A 20,564-nucleotide genomic window follows, 5' to 3' on the forward strand; every position below is an offset into this window, starting at 1 on the left:
AGGTTAGATCTCATGGAATACAGGGAGAACTAGCCATTTGGATACAGAACTGGCTCAAAGGTAGAAGACAGAGAGTGGTGGTGGAGTCTTGTTTTTCAGACTGGAGGCCTGTGACCAGTGGAGTGCCACAAGGATCGGTGCTGGGCCCTCTACTTTTCATCATTTACATAAATGATTTGGATGCGAGCATAAGAGGTATAGTTAGTAAGTTTGCAGATGACACCAAAATTGGAGGTGTAGAGGACAACGAAGAGGGTTACCTCAGATTACAACAGGATCTGGACCAGATGGGCCAGTGGGCTGAGAAGTGACAGATGGAGTTTAATTCAGATAAATGCGAGGTGCTGCATTTTGGGAAAGCAAATCTTAGCAGGACTTATACCCTTAATGGTAAGGTCCTGGGGAGAGTTGCTGAACAAAGAGATCTTGGAGTGCAGGTTCATAGCTCCTTGAAAGTGGAATCGCAGGTAGATAGGATAGTGAAGAAGGCGTTTGGTATGCTTTCCTTTATTGGTCAGAATATTGAGTACAGGCGTTGGGAGGTCATGCTGCGGCTGTACAGGACATTGGTTATTGGAATATTGCGTGCAATTCTGGTCTCCCTGGAGCGTCAGAGGCTGAGGGGCATGGATAGGGTAAATAAGCAAAGTCTTTTCCCTGGGTTTGGGGAGTCCAGAACTAGATGGCATAGGTTTAGGGTGAGAGGGGAAAGATATAAAAGAGATCTAAGGGCCAACTTTTTCATGCAGAGGGTTGTGCGTATATGGAATGAGCTGCCAAAGGAAGTGGTAGAGGCTGGTACAATTGCAACATTTAAGAGGCATTTGGATAGGTATATGAATGGGAAGGATTTGGAGAGATATGGGCCAGGTGCTGGCAGGTGGGACTAGATTGGGTTGGGACATCTGGTTGGCATGGATGGGTTGGACCAAAGGGTCTGTTTCTATGCTGTATTCTATTTAGGACAGAGAGATAAGGAGAGACTTATTCACCCAAGAAGTATGAGGCTGTGGAATTCTCTGCTGCAGAAAGCAGTTGAGGCCAAAACATTGAGTGTTTTCAAGAAGGAGCTATGACCTGGAGGTGCTGGTGTTAGACTGGGGTGGACAAAGTTAAAAATCACACCACGCCAGGTTATAGTTCAACGGGTTTATTTGGAAGCACTAGCTTTTGGCGCGCTACTCCTTCATCAGGTGGCTAGATATTGTTCTCGGGTGTAAAGAGATGAAAATTGATGGGGAGAAAGTGGAAATAAGACTACTGAGTTGGATGATCAGCCATGATATATTTAATGGCAAAGCAGAATCGAAGAGTTGAATAGCCAACTCCTGCTCCTACATTCTGTTATCCCCACCCTCCCCATGTCCCACTCATGCCAACCCATGCCCCTGGGACATTTGATTCCAAATGGACACTTGCCAGTGACCTTGCCATTGTCTAAAGTGGTGTTCTTGAAAAGAAGTAGCTTGTGTCTCTTGTTGCCTCTCCAAACAGCACCAAAGACCTGCAATGTTTCCTCCTGTGAATTCTGTTTCTCTCTTTTTACTGATGCATTGTGGAAATTGAGGTTCATTTGAAACAGATTAAATGCACATATTCGAGGCTAAATAGTTTCAAACTACTGCAAAATTCAGAATTATTTCCATTATGTCTCTTGAAAATAACTTTAAAATAATTATATGAGGCCGAATTAAGCAAATGCTAAATTTACCCCTTGCATCAGAGTTGTTCATAGATTCATAAAGAATGAGTTCATTAAAATTACCTTGTCTCTGTAAATTATAAATATGCATTCTTTCAGTTTGAAATATAACAGCCTGACGTATGATTGTTGTGAAGAATTGGCTTTTGCTGTCAAAGAGAACTCAGAATTACTGGACTTGGACATCAGTGCGAATAAAATAACTGATGGTGGTGTCAAACTCCTGTGTCAAATATCAACAAACCACAGATCCAACATGCAGTGTCTCAGGTAAGCATCAGTCAACACTAACTTGCAAATTTGAATAAGTGAGTTTCACTCTGAAAATAACACATCAAGATCATTTTCTTCCCTCTTGGCAATGCTGTTCTCTGCACGTCCAGTTAATGACCTCAAGACCAGTGGAAACATGGAAATATTTTCACAGTTTCCTATATTCTTCAGAGTGTAATTGCTTCATTAAATGATACAATGCAGAATACGACTATTATACTCAGTGTACATTAATTATGTTGAATGATATTGAGCATTTGCTGGTAAGTCACTGGTATCTCAACAAACAGGACAGAGATCATAGCAATGGATAGGGTAAATATCTTGTCATAGGGTGAAAGTCTATAAACAAGTAAAGACTGCATGTGGGTTTTGAAATTAATTGTGTTTGTGTGGGTTAGAGTGGGCTAGTCAGTACTTGGGGTGGCTGGGAGCTGGAGAGTCAATGATCTGCCTGGGGGAAAGTGGGCTGGGTGTGGGTCTGTTAGTACGCAGGGTAGCTGGGGGGCTAGGCAGCTGACAGCATGCCCATAGGAAAGCTGGTCCGGGAGGGGAAGTCAGTACATGGGCTGGCTTGAAGTCGGAGGGTTGATGATCGGCCTGGAGGAAAGCAGGCTGGGAGGAGCCTGTCAGTACGCGGGGTGGATGGGGCCAGGCAACTGATAGCGTCCTCGCAGGAAAGCTGGTATAGGGCAGGCTGATCAGTACGAGGGGAGGCTGAGCCAGGGAGCCGACGGCAGCCCATAGAAAAGGGCCAGTCAGTACGCAGGGAGGCTGGGAACCAGACGGCCAATGGCTGGTCCATAGGAACACTGGCCAGGAGAAAGGGTCAGGCAGTATACAGGGCAGCATGGTGCTGGAAGACCAACAGCCTGACTGTAGGAAAGGTAGTCAGGGGTGGTTTGGTCAGTATGCGGAGTGACTGGGAGCCAGTGGCTGATGTCTGTCCTGGAGGAAAGTGGCCTGAGGAGGGTCAGCCAGTATGCAGGGTGGCCGGTGATCAGAGGGCCAACAACCAGCTCATAGGAAAGCGGCCTCGGGTAGTCCGGTCAGTACATGGGGCGACTCGGAGCTGGGTGGTCATCGACCAACTTGGAGGAAAGCGGGTCTGGGGAGGGTCGGTCAGTACGCATGGTGGCCGGAGACCGGAAGGCTGACTGTCCTGCAGGAAGGCTGGCCAAGCACGGTTTGATCAGTATGTGGTGCAGACCGGTATCAGTTGTCCTTTATAGCTATATTGGGTCTGTGCTCTATACACTGTTTCTGATTTGTCTGCACTGTCTTGTCTGTGTCTGTTACACTTATCTTTCAATGAAAGTGAGATTTAAGTTTGTCCACAGCTCCCTGAAAACTGGTTAAGGTTTGGATTTGCTGCCCTTTCCCCTGTGTATTGTGTTTCTTTTTTTTGAACTGCTGTTTTCTGTTTATTATTAACCGTATTCTATACTGTTTAAAAACATTTTTTTTAAAAACAGGAAATTTGGATTCTTGGTTTAGGGGATTGATTCTGTGCTGGCTGGGCCACAGTCAGTGTGTTACTACTGTTGTTGATTTTGGCTTTTATAGGGGGGAGCCTAATTCCTGAACTGGCTGAGTTATTTAGCCAGTTTGTTAACTGGTATTCCTTTTTTATTCAGGACTGATTTCTAAACTGCCTGATCCACACAACGTGTTTCAGCTGTAACTCTGTTCTCATCAGGGGATTGTTGTTTCGCTGGTTGGTTGCAGCCTGTGTCTTACTCTTTCACTTTTGAGAAAAGGACAATGTTGAGTTTGTAGCAGGGTTCAGCCCTTGCACTCTAGCTTTCTTTGTTAGTTGGTGTTTGGACTAATCCCTTGTGAGAAAATACAACTTTTCAGATGAGCTGCTCCTGTGGGTAGGCCTGGCCCTGGGACTAGGCCTCTATAAAGACTGAACACCTGTGTGTGCGCGTTGGGAGGTGAGCACTTGCTGCATCCTGAAGCTTGGGAAAAGACCTTGCCTTTGGGAGTGGACCAAACCCCTGTGAGTTAACTGCACTCTTTCAATGTACTGTGTTCCTGGTTCTGTATGCATAAGCTGGAAGGTATGTAGGCTGTTCTGAATGCTGTCGTCCCAAGAAGGGATAATCAGGATGGCTGTCCTAGAGTTAGCCTGAAGGTGTGTCAGAGCAGTCCACAGGCTGGACGAGAGCTTGAAGGCAGGTAGATTGCCCTCTATGCTGTCACCCCAGGCAGGTACCGGGGCGTGCTATCCTAAAGGTGGCTGGAACATGTGAAGGGCGGTTAGGGAAGTTGGAAGGTGGATAGAATGTCCTGACTGCTGTTGTCTGGGGTGGAGTGGGAAAGGTTAGGGAAGCAGGACGGGCTGTCCTAGAGGTGGTCGGAAGGTGTGTCAGGGTGGACCGAGAGCCAGAAGGGGCGTAGGGGTGGGCCGCCTTAGTGGTTGGAAGATGGGAGAGATGGTTGGCTTGCTGGAAGGTTTGGGGCCTGGCTTTGCTGCAGCTCTCTCTTGTAAAATTGCTGTTTCTCTGTAAATACAGCTGTTCATGTTAACCATTTTGTAAACTATGTATTGTTTAATAACATTTTAAAAATAACCAGGAGACTTAGAATACCCTCAGTTCAGGGAACTGACTCTGTGCTGGCTGGGCCACAGTGGTGTTATTGCTGCTGTTGGTTTCTGCTTTTTTGGGGGGAGAATTTGATTCCTAACAAAACTGGCTTTGTAAACCAGCCAGTTTAGCTGTTTTTTTTTGAGGACTTATTTCTGATTTAAAGTCAATGTGTTTCACATGTAATTCAGGCCCCATTAGGAAACTGTAGTTTCACTGGCTGGTTACAGTCTGTGTTACTCTTTTCTCCTCCTTTGAGGAAAGGACTATGTTGATTTTTGTGGCAGAGCTTAGACTTTGCATTCTGGTTTGGTTTTTTTTAAGGTGTTTTCACTTTTGGTGTTTGGTCTGAGCCCCTGTGAAAGTACATCTTGCCAGATGAGCTGTTCCTGTGGGGAGGGTTGGTCCTTTCTCGGGGACTAAGTTTCTGTAAAGACTGAACATCTGTGTGTTGGGACGTGAGCACTTGCTGTGTCCTGGAATGTGGCGGTGGGCTCTGAGACTGAGTGTCTGGTAGGTGGGTCCCAGGTCTGGGTGGGCCTCACTGTAGGCTGGGAGGCTCATAGGTTCTTCTGAAAGCTGGAAGGGGTGGAGGGGTGGGTGGGTTGCTGGGGGTCAGTTTTATATACATTTTTAAACAAATATCTAATTGGACCATCTTTTCTATTTGTTACTGTTTTGTGAAGCCTGAAAGTGGGATTTGAGGTGTGTCCTCATTTCCCTGAAAACTGGTTGAACAGTGGGGTTCGGGGCCAAGCTTTGTAAAATTACTCTTTCTCGGTGTACAGTTGCTAATGTTAATTATATGTAAACTGTACTGTTTCTGTTTTTTAAAAAAAAACAGATTAGAATACTCTTGGTTGAGAATTGACTGAGTTGGCTGTGCTGTGCACTAATTTCAGAGAATGAAACACACTTGGGCAGAAAATAGGAAAAAGCAAAGTTCCACCACGTGTCCACAAAGCAAAATGAATTGTAGGAAAATTCCAGTACATTCTTGATTGAATATCATCAGCAAAACAACAACAAGTTTGACTTTTAGCTTTTCATCCCCTTCCTCTATTTTGTCACAAGTCTCTGCAAAGTAAATGTAGGCCCAGAGATTTGTCTGCAGATCAGAAATGGTGTCTGTTGCTGAAATCTTTGTCTCTCCTCTCCCTAGCAGGGATTAAAGGACACACACTTGTGATAATTATGTCTGAATCAAGTTTGTCTGCAGCATCTTTGTTCAATGTTTGCCCAGGAGCATCAGGAGATGGAGAAGTAGGCATTTTGAGTGTATCCCTTCAGGACTGAGGAAGGGTTACACCTGAAACATTGACTTCTCCACCTCCTGATGCTGCCTACTTACTGTGTTCTTCCAGTCTCCTGCTTGTCTACTTTGGTTTCCAGTATCTGCAATTTTCTTTTGTCTCAAACCAATAAGTCACTCTCCACAAAGTCTGCAAATTTTGCACTTTTACATCTAATATCTAATGGCCAGGAGAGCGAGGCAAATGTGAGTTGCTGCATTTTGGGAAAGCAAATCTTTGCAAGACTTATACACTTAATGGTAAGGTCTGGGGAATGTTGCTGAACAAAGAGACTTTGGAGTGCAGGTTCATAGCTCCTTGAAAGTGGAGTCAGCTAGATAGGATAGTGAAGAAGGTGTTTGGTATGCTTTCCTTTATTGGTCAGAATATTGAGTACAGGAGTTGGGAGGTCAAGTTGCAGCTGTACAGGACATTGGTTAGGCCATTGTTGGAATATTGCATGCCATTCTGGTCTCTTTCACAACAAGATGTTGTGAAACTTGCAAGGGTTCAGAAAAGATTTACAAGGATGTTGCCAGGGTTGGAGGATCTGAACTCAGGGAGAGGTTGAACAGGCTGGGGCTGTTTTCCCTGGAGCGTGGAGGCTAAGGGGTGACCTTGTCGAGGTTTACAAAATTATGAGGGGCATGGATAGGATAAATAGACAAAGCCTTTTCCCAGGGGTCGGGGAGTCTAGAACTAGAGGGCATAGGTTTAGGGTGAGAGGGAAAAGATATAAAAGAGACATAAGGAGCAACTTTTTCACACATGGTACATGTATGGAATGAGCTGCCAGAGGAAGTGGTGGAGGCTGGTACATTGCACCATTTAAGAGGCATTTGGATGGGTATATGAATAGGAAGGGTTTGGAGGGATATGAGTCGGGTGCTGGCAGGTGGGACTAGATTAGGTTGGGATATCTGGTTGGCATGGAGAGTTGGACTGAAGGGTCTGTTTCCATGCTTGTACATCTCTATGACTCTCTGACTCTAAATGACAATTCTCTTTCATCATGCCCTCTCTGACAGTCACAACTTCTCTTTCTTGGCACTTAGCAAACAGATTTCAAGTGAACTTTTTAAACAAGATAAAAAATCAGATACTTCCAAGACTGGGTGTGGCATTTTATCCACTATTACACCTGTGGAAAAAAATGAGATCAAAGGCGCATAAAATGCCGATACAAATCTTTTAAAAAGAAGTGGAGGATTTCTGTAAAAGTCAAGAAAAGGCAGTTGCAGTTTAAAGCTTTTAGAATCCGAGTTGTAAGAATTTGGATGTTCTGGTTACTCAGGAGCAGTGATACTTGCAAATAATCTTAATTTCTCAGTGAATTGCATGCTGCTTTGTCATGAATGTTGACTTTGAGATTGAGTAAGAATTTTCTGTAATATTGCTGTTATTAGTCCATGTGATTTCCCTCTCCTTTGTTACGTAATGGAAGCTACTTATGTATGACCCATTAGTTCTGATTTAAGCTTGACTTTTTTTTTCCAAACTAAATACTGAAGAAGTAATCTTGATCCCCAGTCTCTGAAATTATTCTGCAAATGTGGGTAAAATAAGAGATGCAAATTTCACATCTTGTTTGTGTTTCAATGCTTTCTTATTAAAATGTAATTCAATGCATCTGGTTTGTATATTTCATGAGCTGTGTGGCCCTGACGGGCGATCACAGCAGATATTTCAGGTCAGTAGTGCAGTTTTTAAAAATCATTTTTAATCCAGGCAGTGGTGAAGTGATGAAAGATCAATATTGATAGTTTAAAAAAAAACTATAATTACACTATAAGTAACCTATAGTTCTAGTTCATCTTATATTTCATTGGCTTTGTGGTAACACTGCTGGATTCTAAAATCACCGTTGTTTGCAATTTAATTTGCCCTCTTAAGCCTTAAGATGGATCATTCTTGTTGAGCTTTGTTTTTTTTTTCATTGATGCAATTTTTTTGCTGAACATTTTGCATTGTTTTAAAATGTTTCTCACTGTTTATTCATTGCGATATTTTTCTAGACTGTTTACCCAATCACCTCCGCTCATATTTCCCTCTCACTGATATAATTGGGTTTGTTTAAAGTTCTTGTTTGTGATTGGCATGTGTCATTTGTGCAGGATGTGAACAGGGAATTGGCACCAATCACCTTTTTTATTGAGTGAAATGCTTGTCAGATGTGGTGCACAATAGGTAGAAAGTGCAACTCCCCCACAATTAGTTTCACTATTCAAACATTTTGTGCAAGGCCTATACACATCCCAAAATGCTTTCCAATCACCATTACAATGGAGAGAATGTTTCAATTTAAGTATTGAGGTCCCACAACACAACAATGACAACTAGATAAACAAACAAAAACAAGTTGCTGGAAAAGCTTAGCAGGCCTGGTAGCACCTGAAGAGAAATCAAAGTTAACGTTTTGTGTCTGTTCTCAGAGCTGATGGTAGCTAGGAAAATGTTGGTTTATATTGCAAAAGATGGGGGAGGAGGAATAAATGATAGGTGGACAAGACAAAAAGTTGGAATGGAAACAGGTGTGATGTTTGTTGACGTTTAAAAAATCAGCCAAGGCACTGGGGACGGCTGCCTTATTTCCTTTGAATAGTATCAGATGAGTTTCAGAGCCAGCTGAGGGGCGCAATGTAGCTTCAATTATCTGAAAGAGCTCACATCTGGCAGTGCAGTAATCCCTCAGTACTGCAGTGGACCTTTTAGCCTGGATCATGTATTCAGTCTTCTCGAGAGGAATCTGGATCCTTTACCTTTCTCTCAAGTGAGGCAACCACCAGGACTTTTCCTAATCAGATTCTAATTTGTATAATGTTAACTAAATCGCATTGTATTTGTAAAATAAAGCAACTGTCTATCGTCTGCTTTCAAATATCCTAGGATTTCCATGAGTGATCTTTCTGCAAATTGTTGCCAGGCCCTTGCATCCCTTCTGGTTGAGCTGAAAACAATTAAAGAACTTCATCTGGACTTCAATGTGATTGGAGATTTGGGTGTGAAGTATCTCTGCTGGGCCTTTAAAACACGTGATAACGGAATGGAAGCATTAAGGTAACATTCGCATGTGTGTTTCACTGAAGATTAAGTGTAGATATAAATAAAATGGTTGTTTGGAAATATTGCTGTCAGCATTACTTGCTCCTGCTGTATTTGACAGAATTTGCACATGATATAAAGTTTGGAATTATGGTATACAGTGAGAAGTGAAGTTGTGGGAGATAGTAGTGTCAGTGGATATATCATCTAAAGCCCTCAGGCTAATGTTCAAGAGACATGGGTTTGAATCTCATCATGGCAGATGGTGAAATTTGAATTCAATAAGAAAAAATTGACTTATAATGAGTCCCCTAGTGACCCTGTAACCACTTCATAGAAACAAACGAGGTAGGAGCAGGAGTAAGCCACTTGACCCCCTCTAATCTTTGCTATTCATTATGATCATGGCTGATAACCAACCTCATACCTTAATCCTACCTTTCTCTGTATTCCTTGATCCCTTTAATGTAAGACTTATACCTCGCTCCATCTTGTTTTGACCTCCACCACTTTGTGGTAGTGAATTCCACAGTGTCATCATTCTCTGGGTAAAGAAATTTCTCCTTACCTTAGTTCTAAAAGATTTACCCCTGGTTCTGGACTCACCCACATTGGGAACATCTTGTCTGCATCTAACTTGTCTAGTCCTGTTAGAGAGTTGTAGGTTTCTATGAGATGCCCCCTCATTTTTCTAAACTCCAGTGAATACAATCGTACCTGACTCAATCTTTCCTTGTGTCTTTGTCCTGCTATTCCAGGAATCACGTTGGTAAAACTTTGCTATACTGCCTCTAGAGCAAGAATACCCTTCCTCAGACAAGGGGATGAAAACTGCATACAATACCTTAATGCCTTGTATAACTGCAGTCAAAATGTGGCACTGAAAAAAGCACAAAGTCAGGCAGCATCCAAGGAGCAGGTGACTTAACATTTTGGGCATAAGGCCTTCATCAGGAATGTAGGCGGGGGGAAAGGGGCTAAGAGATAAATAGGGAGGGTGGAGGTGGCACTGAGGGGAAGTTAGCTGGGAAGGCGATAGGTGGGGTTGATGGTGGTGGGGAGGGTGGAGTGATTAGGTGGGAAGGAAGATAGACAGTTTAAGAGGATGGTGCCAAATTGGAGGGTTGGATATGGGATGAGGTGGGGGAAGGGAGATGAGGAAACTGGTGAAATTGACATTGATTCTATGTGATTGGACAGTCTCAAGGCAGAAGATTTGGTGGTGGAGGAAGCCCAGGGTTTGCATGTTCTTAGTGGAGTGGGAGAGGGAGCTGAAGTGGTTGGCAACAGGACAGTGGGTTGTTTGGTGTGTCTGTCCCAGAGACCACTTCAGCTTTAGAAACTGCACACTGACATGATGGACTGACTGCAACCTTTTTATTGCATGATCTCTTCCTTCCTCCTCAAATTATAGAGCCAAAAATGTATTCAAAGCATTTGAAAAGAACTTCAAGTAATTTGTTTTGAGTGATGTGATGTAAAAGGACAAATATTCCACACCATAAAAGTGCCTTGTTCTCAAACAGAATTACTCAACACATCCATGTAATAGCCTGGCAATGCCTCCAATTTATAACTTTTCTCCTTCTTTTCAATAGTCTTTCCACCTCTACAACTCTTCATGTCCAATAACTCATTGAGATTCCAGGATTGAATTCCACTTTGAACTTTCCTGTACCCCCAATTTTGATCATTTGGTCCTTCACATAGGAAGGTGAAATGACTGTACAGATGTAGGGAATCTAGTATAATCAAAATGATGCTGGTGTCCCATTTATTTACTAGCCAGCTCAGTCAATCCTTAGTAGAGGAGATTCTAATCTCCTAGTCTTATTGGTCAGCCATGGCTTTCCTGATTGGGGTTGTTAACCTGGACCAATGAAGAACATTGTAATTATTGGAGGTCCAATCACTACAACCCCCTGTTCCAACCCTCAACTGTGGGGATGTAGGTCTGCAACTTCTCTTGTGACTCTTTCGCCTCAGTTCTGGTTCTGCTGACTCGGACTCAGACACAAATGGTGTTTACTGGACCGTGGCAGGTCGGCAGGTCGCTTGCATCCGGAATGTCTCAGTCTCCTCCTCCACTTCTGGTGGCAATGGTATCAAGGTTGTATCCATTTGGATTCAGGTTTTCTTGACATGAGATGAAGGGGGAGCACCTGCGATTTCCGCTGGGCTTCTGGCTGTTCTGAAGGTATGTTTTGCTCCTGTCCCATTTGCGAAGTACCAGCTTTCAGGTTATCCACATGTTTGTTCTGGACTATATCACTTACCCGAACTACATACGTCACAGGGCTGACCTCACCTCAAACTTACAACCATACGCGGCCATTCTCTAGTTTCGAGCAGCAAACTTCATCCCCTGAATTAAATTGTCACTCTCGTGTAGAGGTGGTATTTGGCCAGCATTGGCTTTCCTGCTGCTGTTTCACACCCTCATTCCCCGCCACTGCCTGCATGTGTAAATTGCAGGCTTAACATGGTGCGGAGTCTTCTCTCCATCAGCAACTCTGGAGCTATCCCAATAATCGAACAGGACCAAAGACAGTCTGGCCTACTTCTTTCAGCCTGCCATCAAAGTTTGGACCAATCTTTCTTCTAGACCATTGGAGGATGGATAATATGGAGCTGTCTTTATGTGCTGAATGCGATTGGACTTTAGGAATTTGAATTCCGTGCTTGTAAATTATGCTCCATTGTCCATGGCAATATCTCCAAAAGTTTGTGTATCACAAATAATGCTCGCAGCTTCTGAATCATTATCCCTGAGTTTGTGAGTGGACTTTATGCACATCTAACCACTTTGGGCATCCACAATGACCAGGAAAATTGAGCCCGTGAAAGGACTGGCATAGTTGATGTGCAACAGAGTCCAGGGTTTGCCCGGCCATTCCCATGAATGTGGGGGTGTTGCTGGTGGCAATTTTCATTCTTGGTACTCTGGGCACTGCCCCACCAAAGCAGCTATGTTGGCACCAACCTTCGTCACAAGACATAGCTTCTTGCTAGCATCTTCATCTTGGAAATCCCTAGCCTTGGTGGAGTTCAGCCAGTATCTGGCAGTGATCCTTACTCGGAACAATCCCCACAGTAATATGCTGTGCTGTACCGTGATCTGGCTTCACTGGGCCCAAAAAGGTTTCAATGCTGGGTGAAATGGCCCTTCCATTTCCCCCAGTACCATCTGCTGTTTCAGTTTTGTTTGGACAGGACCAGTTAATGTGCACAGTTGAATATTGTCCACGATAACTGGAAGCACTTCCCAAAAGTTCAAAATCCAAATGGATTCTTCCGGGGGAGGCACCACCAGTGGAGTATCTGCCAGGGGGAGGAAACCACTTAGCTTCCTGGATGGTGTTCAAATGCATACGTGTAGGCACTAAGAATAAGTGCCCAATGCTGAATTCTACTGGAAGTTATTGGTGGCATCACTTTGCCTTCCTTCAGTAGCCCTCGCAGGGGTTTGTGATCTGTTTTATGACAAATTCCCATTCGTAAAGGTAATGGCAGAACTTTGTCACACTCAAAGATGACCGCCAAACCTTCCTTCTCTTTCTGGGCATAATTGTGTTTGGCATTAGCTAAAGTCAGAGAAGCATACACTATTGGGTGCTCTTTTCCATTGGGCTACTGATGAGCCAACACTACCTCGATATCATATGGGGATGCATTGCAAGATAGCTCTCACTGGATCGTAGTGGGCCAACACTTTAAATGACGATAGCTGCTTTTTCACTTCCCTAAATGCCGCTACATGGCTACACAATTGTTTCCAAGGCTGACTCTTTTTCAAGGACACGTGTTAGGGCACCAAAATGGAGACCAGGTTACATCTGAATTTTCTGGAATAGCTCACTAACCCAAAGAAACCCTTCTTGAAAATCTCCTAAGTAGGGCTTCACTGAGGCAGCCATTTTCCAGTCAAAATGTTGACCATATCAAGGTGAATCTTTCTCAACCAATTCTGCCCCAATAAGCTTGGGATTGAGCCTTTCACAACCACCAGTAATAACTGTACCAACTGCTTTTCATACAACTGGAACTGACGTTGTACCCTTAATCTGCCATGGTTCCCCAGCATATGTCCTCAGTTTGGCTGAGGTCTTGTGCAAGCTTAAGGTTGGAGTCCCAAACGAATCTTTAAAAAACGATTCTGCTACCACAGGTACAGCTGTGCTGATAACAACCTCCATGGGAAATGGGTGACCATTTAACCAAACATTAATTTTAATTGGCTCTGATTTGAAATTCACTAAGCAATTTAATTGTTCCAACCCACATGTTGGGGAACTTTGCAGTATGCACTGTCCTGAATACCAGTCTGAGTTTTCCTACTCCAGTCAGGCCTTGTTGGATGACTTTGTCTTGAATCCGTGTACTGGCAGCAACTACAATGGCTTCCCAGCCCAAATCCTTAGTACTGTTCAGCCACTTTTTAAAATCCAAACACAGCCCTTCATTCACACGAGATGGGTAGGACAGATGAGGCAAACAATATTTTTCAGCAATATTGTGGGTAAAAAATATAGTAAACAAGCCCAGTGTTTGAATCGAAATCCCAGAAGCAAATGGAGGTGACTGCCTCTCCATTTCTCTTTTTGGTTTCTGGGGAATGACATCACATTTTTACCAACTGTGCCAATTGTCAATTAAGTTGCCTGTCAGTTAGTCCTTGATCTTGGCTTGAGTTAACAGTACTTTCTTTTCGCAAAGTCTTGAGTGATACTACTTTCCCACTCTCTAAGGTTTGAGTCTTAGTTGCTTCCTTTCCTCAGTTCTAAGTGTTACAACTTGGTGGGAAATGTGTAAATGTAGTTAGGCCACCAGTAGAATCATAGAATCCTTACAGTGTGAAAATAGGCCATTCAGTCCAACAGGTCCACACTGACTCTCCAAAGAGCATCCCACGACTCCATCTCTGTAACCCTGCATTTTCCATGGCTAACCCAACCAGCCTGCAGATCATGGGTAACATAGCATGATCAATCCACCCAACTAGTACATCTTTAGATTGTGGGAGGAAACCAGAGTACCTGATGTAAACCCATGCAAACACTGGGAGAATGTACGAACTCCACACAGTCGCCTCGGGCTGGAATCAAACTCGGGTCCCTGACGCTGTGAGGCAGCAGTGCTAACAACTGAACCACCGTGCCATAATATGTTCTGCAGTCTATATTATAGGAGGATGTTTTTGCAGTGGAGAGGGTGCAGCTGAACATTACCAGATGTTGCCTGGGTTGGAGGTTGTAGTTATGAAGAGAGATGGCCTGCCTTGAGATTCTTTCCATTGGAGCAGTGAAGACTGAGGTGGTACATGACTGAGATGTATAAAATTATAGGGATATAGATAGGAAAGAACTTTTTCCTTTGGAGAAATTAATACCAGACTTAAGATAAAAACCAGAGGTTTTAGAGGGGATGTGAGGAAAAATGTTAACTTCAGAGTGTGGTGAGAATCTGAAACTCGCTGCCTGTGTGATACAATTGGAAAATCTGATCACACCGTTGAAGAAATATTTAGATGTGCGCTTGCAATGCCAAGGCACTCAAGGCTATCGGCCACAAGTTGGAAAATAGGATTAGTATATTTAAACACTTGTTTCTGACTGGCGCAGACTTAATGGGCTGAGGGACCTTTTTTTCTGTGCCATAGATGTCAATGACTGAGTGCACCAGTGGTTGAGCCCCAGTATTCCATGGGCTGTTTCAAATGTTTAAACTAATAAGGTGATCAATTTACATGAGTGGCTGCTATTCAGGAGAAAAGCAACTTGCAGTAGATTTTGTTATTAACAGGAAAGAAAGCACGTTTAACAAAAGGCAAAGGATAAAAAGATTTAATAGTCCACTGGTTTGCCACTTCAACTATCCTTAGAGTCATAGAGCATAGAGACAGACCCTTCGGCCCAACTTATCTATGCTGACAGATACTTAAAAATGTGTTGCTGGAAAAGCACAGCAGGTCAGGCAGCATCAAAGGAGCAGGAGAATCGATGTTTCGGGCATAAGCCCTTCAGGAAGGGCATAAGCCTTGAAGGGCTTATGCCCTTCCTGAAGAAGGGCTTATGGCCGAAACGTCGATTCTCCTGCTCCTTTGATGCTGCCTGACCTGCACTTTTCCAGCACCACATTTTTAAGCTCTGATCTCCAGCATCTGCAGTCCTCACTTTCTCCTAATGTTGACAGATATCCTAAATTAATCCAGTCCCATTTGCCACAATTGGGCCCATATCCCTCCAATATCTTCCTATTCATATTCCCATCCAGATGCTTTTTAAATGCTCTAATTTAACCAGTCTCCACCATTTCCTCTGGTAGCTCATTTCATATATCCACCACTCTGTGTGAAAACATTGCCTATTAGGTCCCTTTTTAAATCTTTCCCCTTTTACCTTAAACCTCTGCTGCCTAGTTTTGGTCTCCCCACCCCTGGGAAGATACCTTCGCTATTCATTATATTCATGCTCTTCATGATCCTTTATAAACCTATATAAAGTCATCCCTAACCTTCGACACTCCAGGGAAAATAGCCCCCGGCCTATTCAGCCCCTCGCTATAGCGTAAACCATGACAATATCCTTTGTAAGTCTTTTCTGAACCCTTTTTAGTTTCACAACATCCTTCATATCGTATGAAGACCAGAAATGTATGCAGTATACCAAAAGTGGCCTAACCAATGCCCTGCACAACTACAACAGGAACTCCATGAACTGACCAATAAAGGCAAGCATACTAAACGCCTTCACGATACTGTCTACTTATCACTCTACTTTCAAAGAACTATGAACCTGCACACCAAGGTCTCTCTGTTCAGCAATACTCCCAAGGATGTTACCACTAAGAGCATAAGTCCACCTCTGATTTACCTTTCCAAAGTGCAGCACCTCCCACTTATCTAAATAAAACTCCATCAGCCACTCCTTGGCCGACTGGGCCATCTGACCAATGTCTCATTGAATTCTCAGATAACCTTCTTCACTATCTGCTACACCACCAATTTTGGTGTCATCTGCAAACTTACTAACTGTACCTCCTATGTTCACATCCAAATCACTTACATAAATGATGAAAAGCAGTGGACCCAGAACTGATCACTTCCTCTCCAACCACTCCTTTGTTTGCTTCTGCCTATCATCCACACTTCCTGTCATTGCTCTTTTTCTCTTTCATTCCCCTAGTCCCTATTCTCCCCATTCTTTCTGTCACTCTTGATTTCTATCACTTTGCCACCACTTCTCTGTATCTACCTCACTGCCTTACTTTTCTTTTGTTGAATAGCCTGAAGAGAAATTATCTGACAGATGAGTGCTGTGGGGACCTTGTTTCTGCTCTTTGTATGAAGAATACACTGAAGTTCCTGGACCTCTCCTTCAATGGATTTACCGATAACTCTCTGGAGCTCTTCCGACATCTTGTACTGAAATGTGCTGATTTGGAAGAGCTTGTGTAAGAAATTTTAATTATTTTCAGAATTGCATATTTATCATTCAGGAACTCAAATTTGTAATGAATGTTTTCTTTATGAATTAGTAGGAGATAAAGGGGAATTAAAGCGCAGAAAATATTGGGGATTATCTATTACCCTCCAAACAGTAATGGAGGTGGTAAGTCAGGGCATTTAACAATAAATTAGAAATAAGGGTACAACTGTTATTATGGATACTTTAATTTACATGTAGATTACATAAGACAAACTAACAATGATGTCATGTAGGTGTCTTTTTTTTAAACATTTAATAGGTTTTTGGATCAATAGATTAGATTACTTACAGTGTGGAAACAAGCCCTTCGGCCCAACAAGTCCACACCGACCCGCCGAAGCGCAACCCACCCATACCCCTACATATACCCCTTACCTAACACTACGGGCAATTTAGCGTGGCCAATTCACCGGCCCCGCACATCTTTGGACTGTGGGAGGAAACCGGAGCACCCGGAGGAAACCCACGCAGACATGGGGAGAACATGCAAACTCCACACAGTCAGTTGCCTGAGTCAGGAATTGAACCCGGGTCTCTGGCGCCGTGAGGCAGCAGTGCTAACCACTGTGCCACCCACAATACATTTGAGGAACTGGCTATTCTAGACTGGTACTGTGCAATGAGATAAGATTAATTACCAATCTTGTTGTAGAAGGTCTTGTGGAAAGTGTAACCATAATATGTTTGAATTCTTTATTTAAGATGGAGAATGAAGTTATTAAATCCAAAACTAGGGGTACTGAATATAGTTGTTTCAGTGACTCCTCTCCATGGGTCCAGAGGAAGAAAATGTCAACAACGTACCTGATGTATAATGGTGTTGGTTGGAGGTCCTGTGTAGAGACGAAGTCTTGTTCAAACCTGTGCATGAAAATGTTGGCATAATGGGGTGCAAATTTGGTCCCCATGGCTGTTCCTTGACAGCCTGCAACAGCTCATCAATGAGGATGAGCATCTTGACAAGATCTTCTCCATGTCTCACCTTTTTAAAAGCCACCAAACCTCAAACAGATAATTGTTTGCAGCAAACTGCCCGGCTCTCAGGACAACACCACAACCCTGTCACGACACATGTGGCAGTGTCAACACAGATACCACCATTACACATGGGGACACCATCCACCATGCACTCGGCCAACATTCTCTATCTCATACGCTACAGACAAGGATGCCCTGAGGCATGGTACATTGACAAGACCAAGCAGAGGCTGTGGCAACGGATGAATAGACACCGCCTAACAATCAACAGACATTCTCTCCCTGTTGGAGAATGCTTCAGTGGTCTGGGACATTTGACCTCGGACATTCAGCTGACCATTCTCCAGGGCGGACTTTGAGTCAGGCAACAATGCAAAGTGGCTGAGCAGAGGCTGAAAATCAAGTTCTCTACTCATGGGAATGGCCTCAACCGGGACGTTGGGTTCATGGCACACTACAGGTGACCCCACTGCACGACACACAGACACACGCAGACTTCTACCCTTTACACTCACGCTCATGCATGTAAGCATACACACACTCTCACAGACACGCATTACCCCCCCATACGCACACATACACTCTCGCACTCATATACCACAACCACCACCACCCCCCACCCACACCCCACACACAAGGTCGTGGGGTGAATTTGTACTTGTGGAATTTTATGCACGAGTCCATGTAAGATTCTGTAAATCATTTTACTTTTTAAAAATAGAATTGGGCTGAACATTGGGGCACAGACAGCCTCACACCTTCCGTGCTTTATCTGAGACTCCATGGCATCTATAGAGGAGCTGAATATCTTTAAATGGAGAAAGACCCTGTGGAAAGCTGTAGCATTGAGGGATTTAGGTGCTCTTTTGCATAAATTGCAAAAAGCTAGCATCCAAATTCAGCAGGTAATGTGGAAAGCAAATGCAATGGCAGCCTTTACTTCAAAGAAAATGGAGTGTAAAAATCTGTGCTCAGTTTGGTTCCCTTTTGGAGGCAGTTGAGTGTCATGATTGTAACACTGTCAGCCAGCTGAACTTCATGGAATGAGTTCCCTGATTGAACCAGATTAACAGCCCCAATCATGGAGTCCTGGCTGACAGATAAAAAATGGTGAGTGACAGAGATACTGATGCTCTGGTCCCTTACTCTGTATGAGGCAGTAGTATAGTCAAGGACTAGTTCATGTGTTAATAAAGCGTGATTTGATATGAAGTTATTTCACTGGAAATGTTATTTAGGTTGAAACAGTATGGCTGGATTATATGGAGGATAAGCTGAGTAAACTGGGCCTGTATTCATTGGAATATAGAAGCAAGCGAGGCAAGGGGTCACCCATTTGAATAGGAAAATGAGGCAGAATTTCCTTTTCTGTGAGTTGTGAATGTGGAATTCTTTACCACACAAGGTTGTCAAGGCTAAGACAGATCGACTTATAGAGGGATTCTCATCTGGTCTTATTACCTTTTCAACTTAAAACTTTTTGTTAACTGTATTCCAAGTTATTTAATCTGAAAGAATTATACACAGCCTATTAATCAATTGTGCTATTTCTGTTCCCCACCCCCCACCCCCCCATCCCCACCACCTTTTTACAGATTACAAGCAAATTGTTTCAGCCTCCAAGGGTGCAATGAGTTGGAGAAACTGATGAATTCCAGACAGAAGCTACAAGTCATATTATAAGAAGACTAATCTGCTTCAAAATAAGAGATTTGATGTTGACAAAGACTAATTTTGATTGACAACACTGAATGATTTAACCGTTTAAAATTGTGAACCACCCTTCAAAGATGAATCACACAAAGTTAAGTTTCAGCTTTACAACTGTGCTCCCCCAGCACTCCTACACAGGACCAGCAAGCTATTCAGTATGTCATGTACGAATATCACTGGCCTGTTAATGGTAAATCTATGTGAATGTACACCGTCTGTTCTTCTGATACATCAGACAGACTATTCAGGGTGAGGGTGGGAGATCATGTAACCACTCAGCAAAGTGGGAGTAGTGCATTCTTTGCTGGAATTGTTTTATAAGGGTGCAAGAATCTGAAAGGCATAATGCATAAAGACATTGAGCTCCATCTGGACATCTAAGATTGGAAAATTATCTCTAATGTTTTCAGTGCCTCAACAATTTCTGTTCTAATGATGTCACATGGATTTGGGAAGCGGGAAACAGATTGAAATCTTCAAGGAATAAAGCCTAACACTGCAATCTCTCTCATCATCTCCTTATCAAAGTTGTGGTAACATCATACCAATATAAACGTGTACCATGCAATAGGTATATCTTCTTTACAACAAGGGCCTCTTCACGTTGGACTACTTTCTCCTCTACCATACCAGATCATGATGCAGAGGTTTCAGTGTTGGACTGGGGTGGACAAAGTCAAAAGTCACATGACACCAAATTATATTCTAACCGGTTTATTTGAAATCACAAGTGTGATGATGCCGCCACTTAAAAAAGGACAAAATAACCTTTTTAGAAGAATCTAGGGAGCTAGGATTTTTTTAAAAACCGTTTAACAATGGAAGGGGAATGACCAGTTCTCCAAGTTCAGGAGTTTCTGTTGTTTTTTTTAGCTGTAGCAGTCACAAGATGTGAGAGTACCAGAAGTGTTGCAAGCTTTACTAAATGATTCCTAACTGACTGCCTCTGAAATCTTTTCTGGATGTTGTTCCCTCCTGCCTGTAAGAATATGTTTGAATTTACCTTTTTTGCCAAGGGGTGTGTTTATGGGATGTTATTATATTGGAACAGTTAATTAGTTAAGTTACTGTATCAAGTATTCTGTTAAGTTACGTTATTCTAAATTCTACTTTCTTTTGTTTGTGTTTAACTGTGGTGTTTAAGTAAATTGTTTTGCTTAATAAGGACTAGTTGCATTACACCTGGAACACCCACTTCACATCTACCTTTTAAAATATGAGAAGTTAGAGTTCAGGTTACCACCTTAACGTATTTTGAGGGATCTGGCCTGGTCCATAACACAAGCTTTTGGAGTGCTGCCTCTTTTGTCACTGTGCCCTCTGGTTCATGTTCACAACATCTACCTGTCTGCATCACTCTCATTGTGATCTCTGCTTAGTGTTCACACAGCAAGCCTATATCAAACTTACTGTGCTCTCTGGGACAAGGTCACCTTGCCGAACTGCTTGCATCTCTTTGTTGCTATGCTGTCCGATTCATGTT

General features: G+C 43.1%; 1 protein-coding gene across 2 annotated transcripts in view; it reads left to right on the forward strand.

Moving 5' to 3' along the window:
• The window catches only part of LOC132831249 (NACHT, LRR and PYD domains-containing protein 3-like), a 131,243-nt gene extending 111,221 nt beyond the window's left edge, over nucleotides 1–20,022 (forward strand). For both annotated transcript variants that reach the window (XM_060849263.1, XM_060849264.1), the window contains 4 exons: nucleotides 1,802–1,972; nucleotides 8,748–8,918; nucleotides 16,188–16,355; nucleotides 18,964–20,022. In XM_060849263.1, the coding sequence (XP_060705246.1) occupies nucleotides 1,802–1,972; nucleotides 8,748–8,918; nucleotides 16,188–16,355; nucleotides 18,964–19,051 (598 nt within the window). In that variant the 3' untranslated portion in view covers nucleotides 19,052–20,022. The remainder of the gene's footprint in view (nucleotides 1–1,801; nucleotides 1,973–8,747; nucleotides 8,919–16,187; nucleotides 16,356–18,963) is intronic.
• Nucleotides 20,023–20,564: the final 542 nt, after the last annotated feature.

This window comes from Hemiscyllium ocellatum, chromosome 33 (genome assembly GCF_020745735.1).
Source record: "Hemiscyllium ocellatum isolate sHemOce1 chromosome 33, sHemOce1.pat.X.cur, whole genome shotgun sequence".
NCBI classification, from domain to species: Eukaryota; Metazoa; Chordata; class Chondrichthyes; order Orectolobiformes; family Hemiscylliidae; genus Hemiscyllium; species Hemiscyllium ocellatum.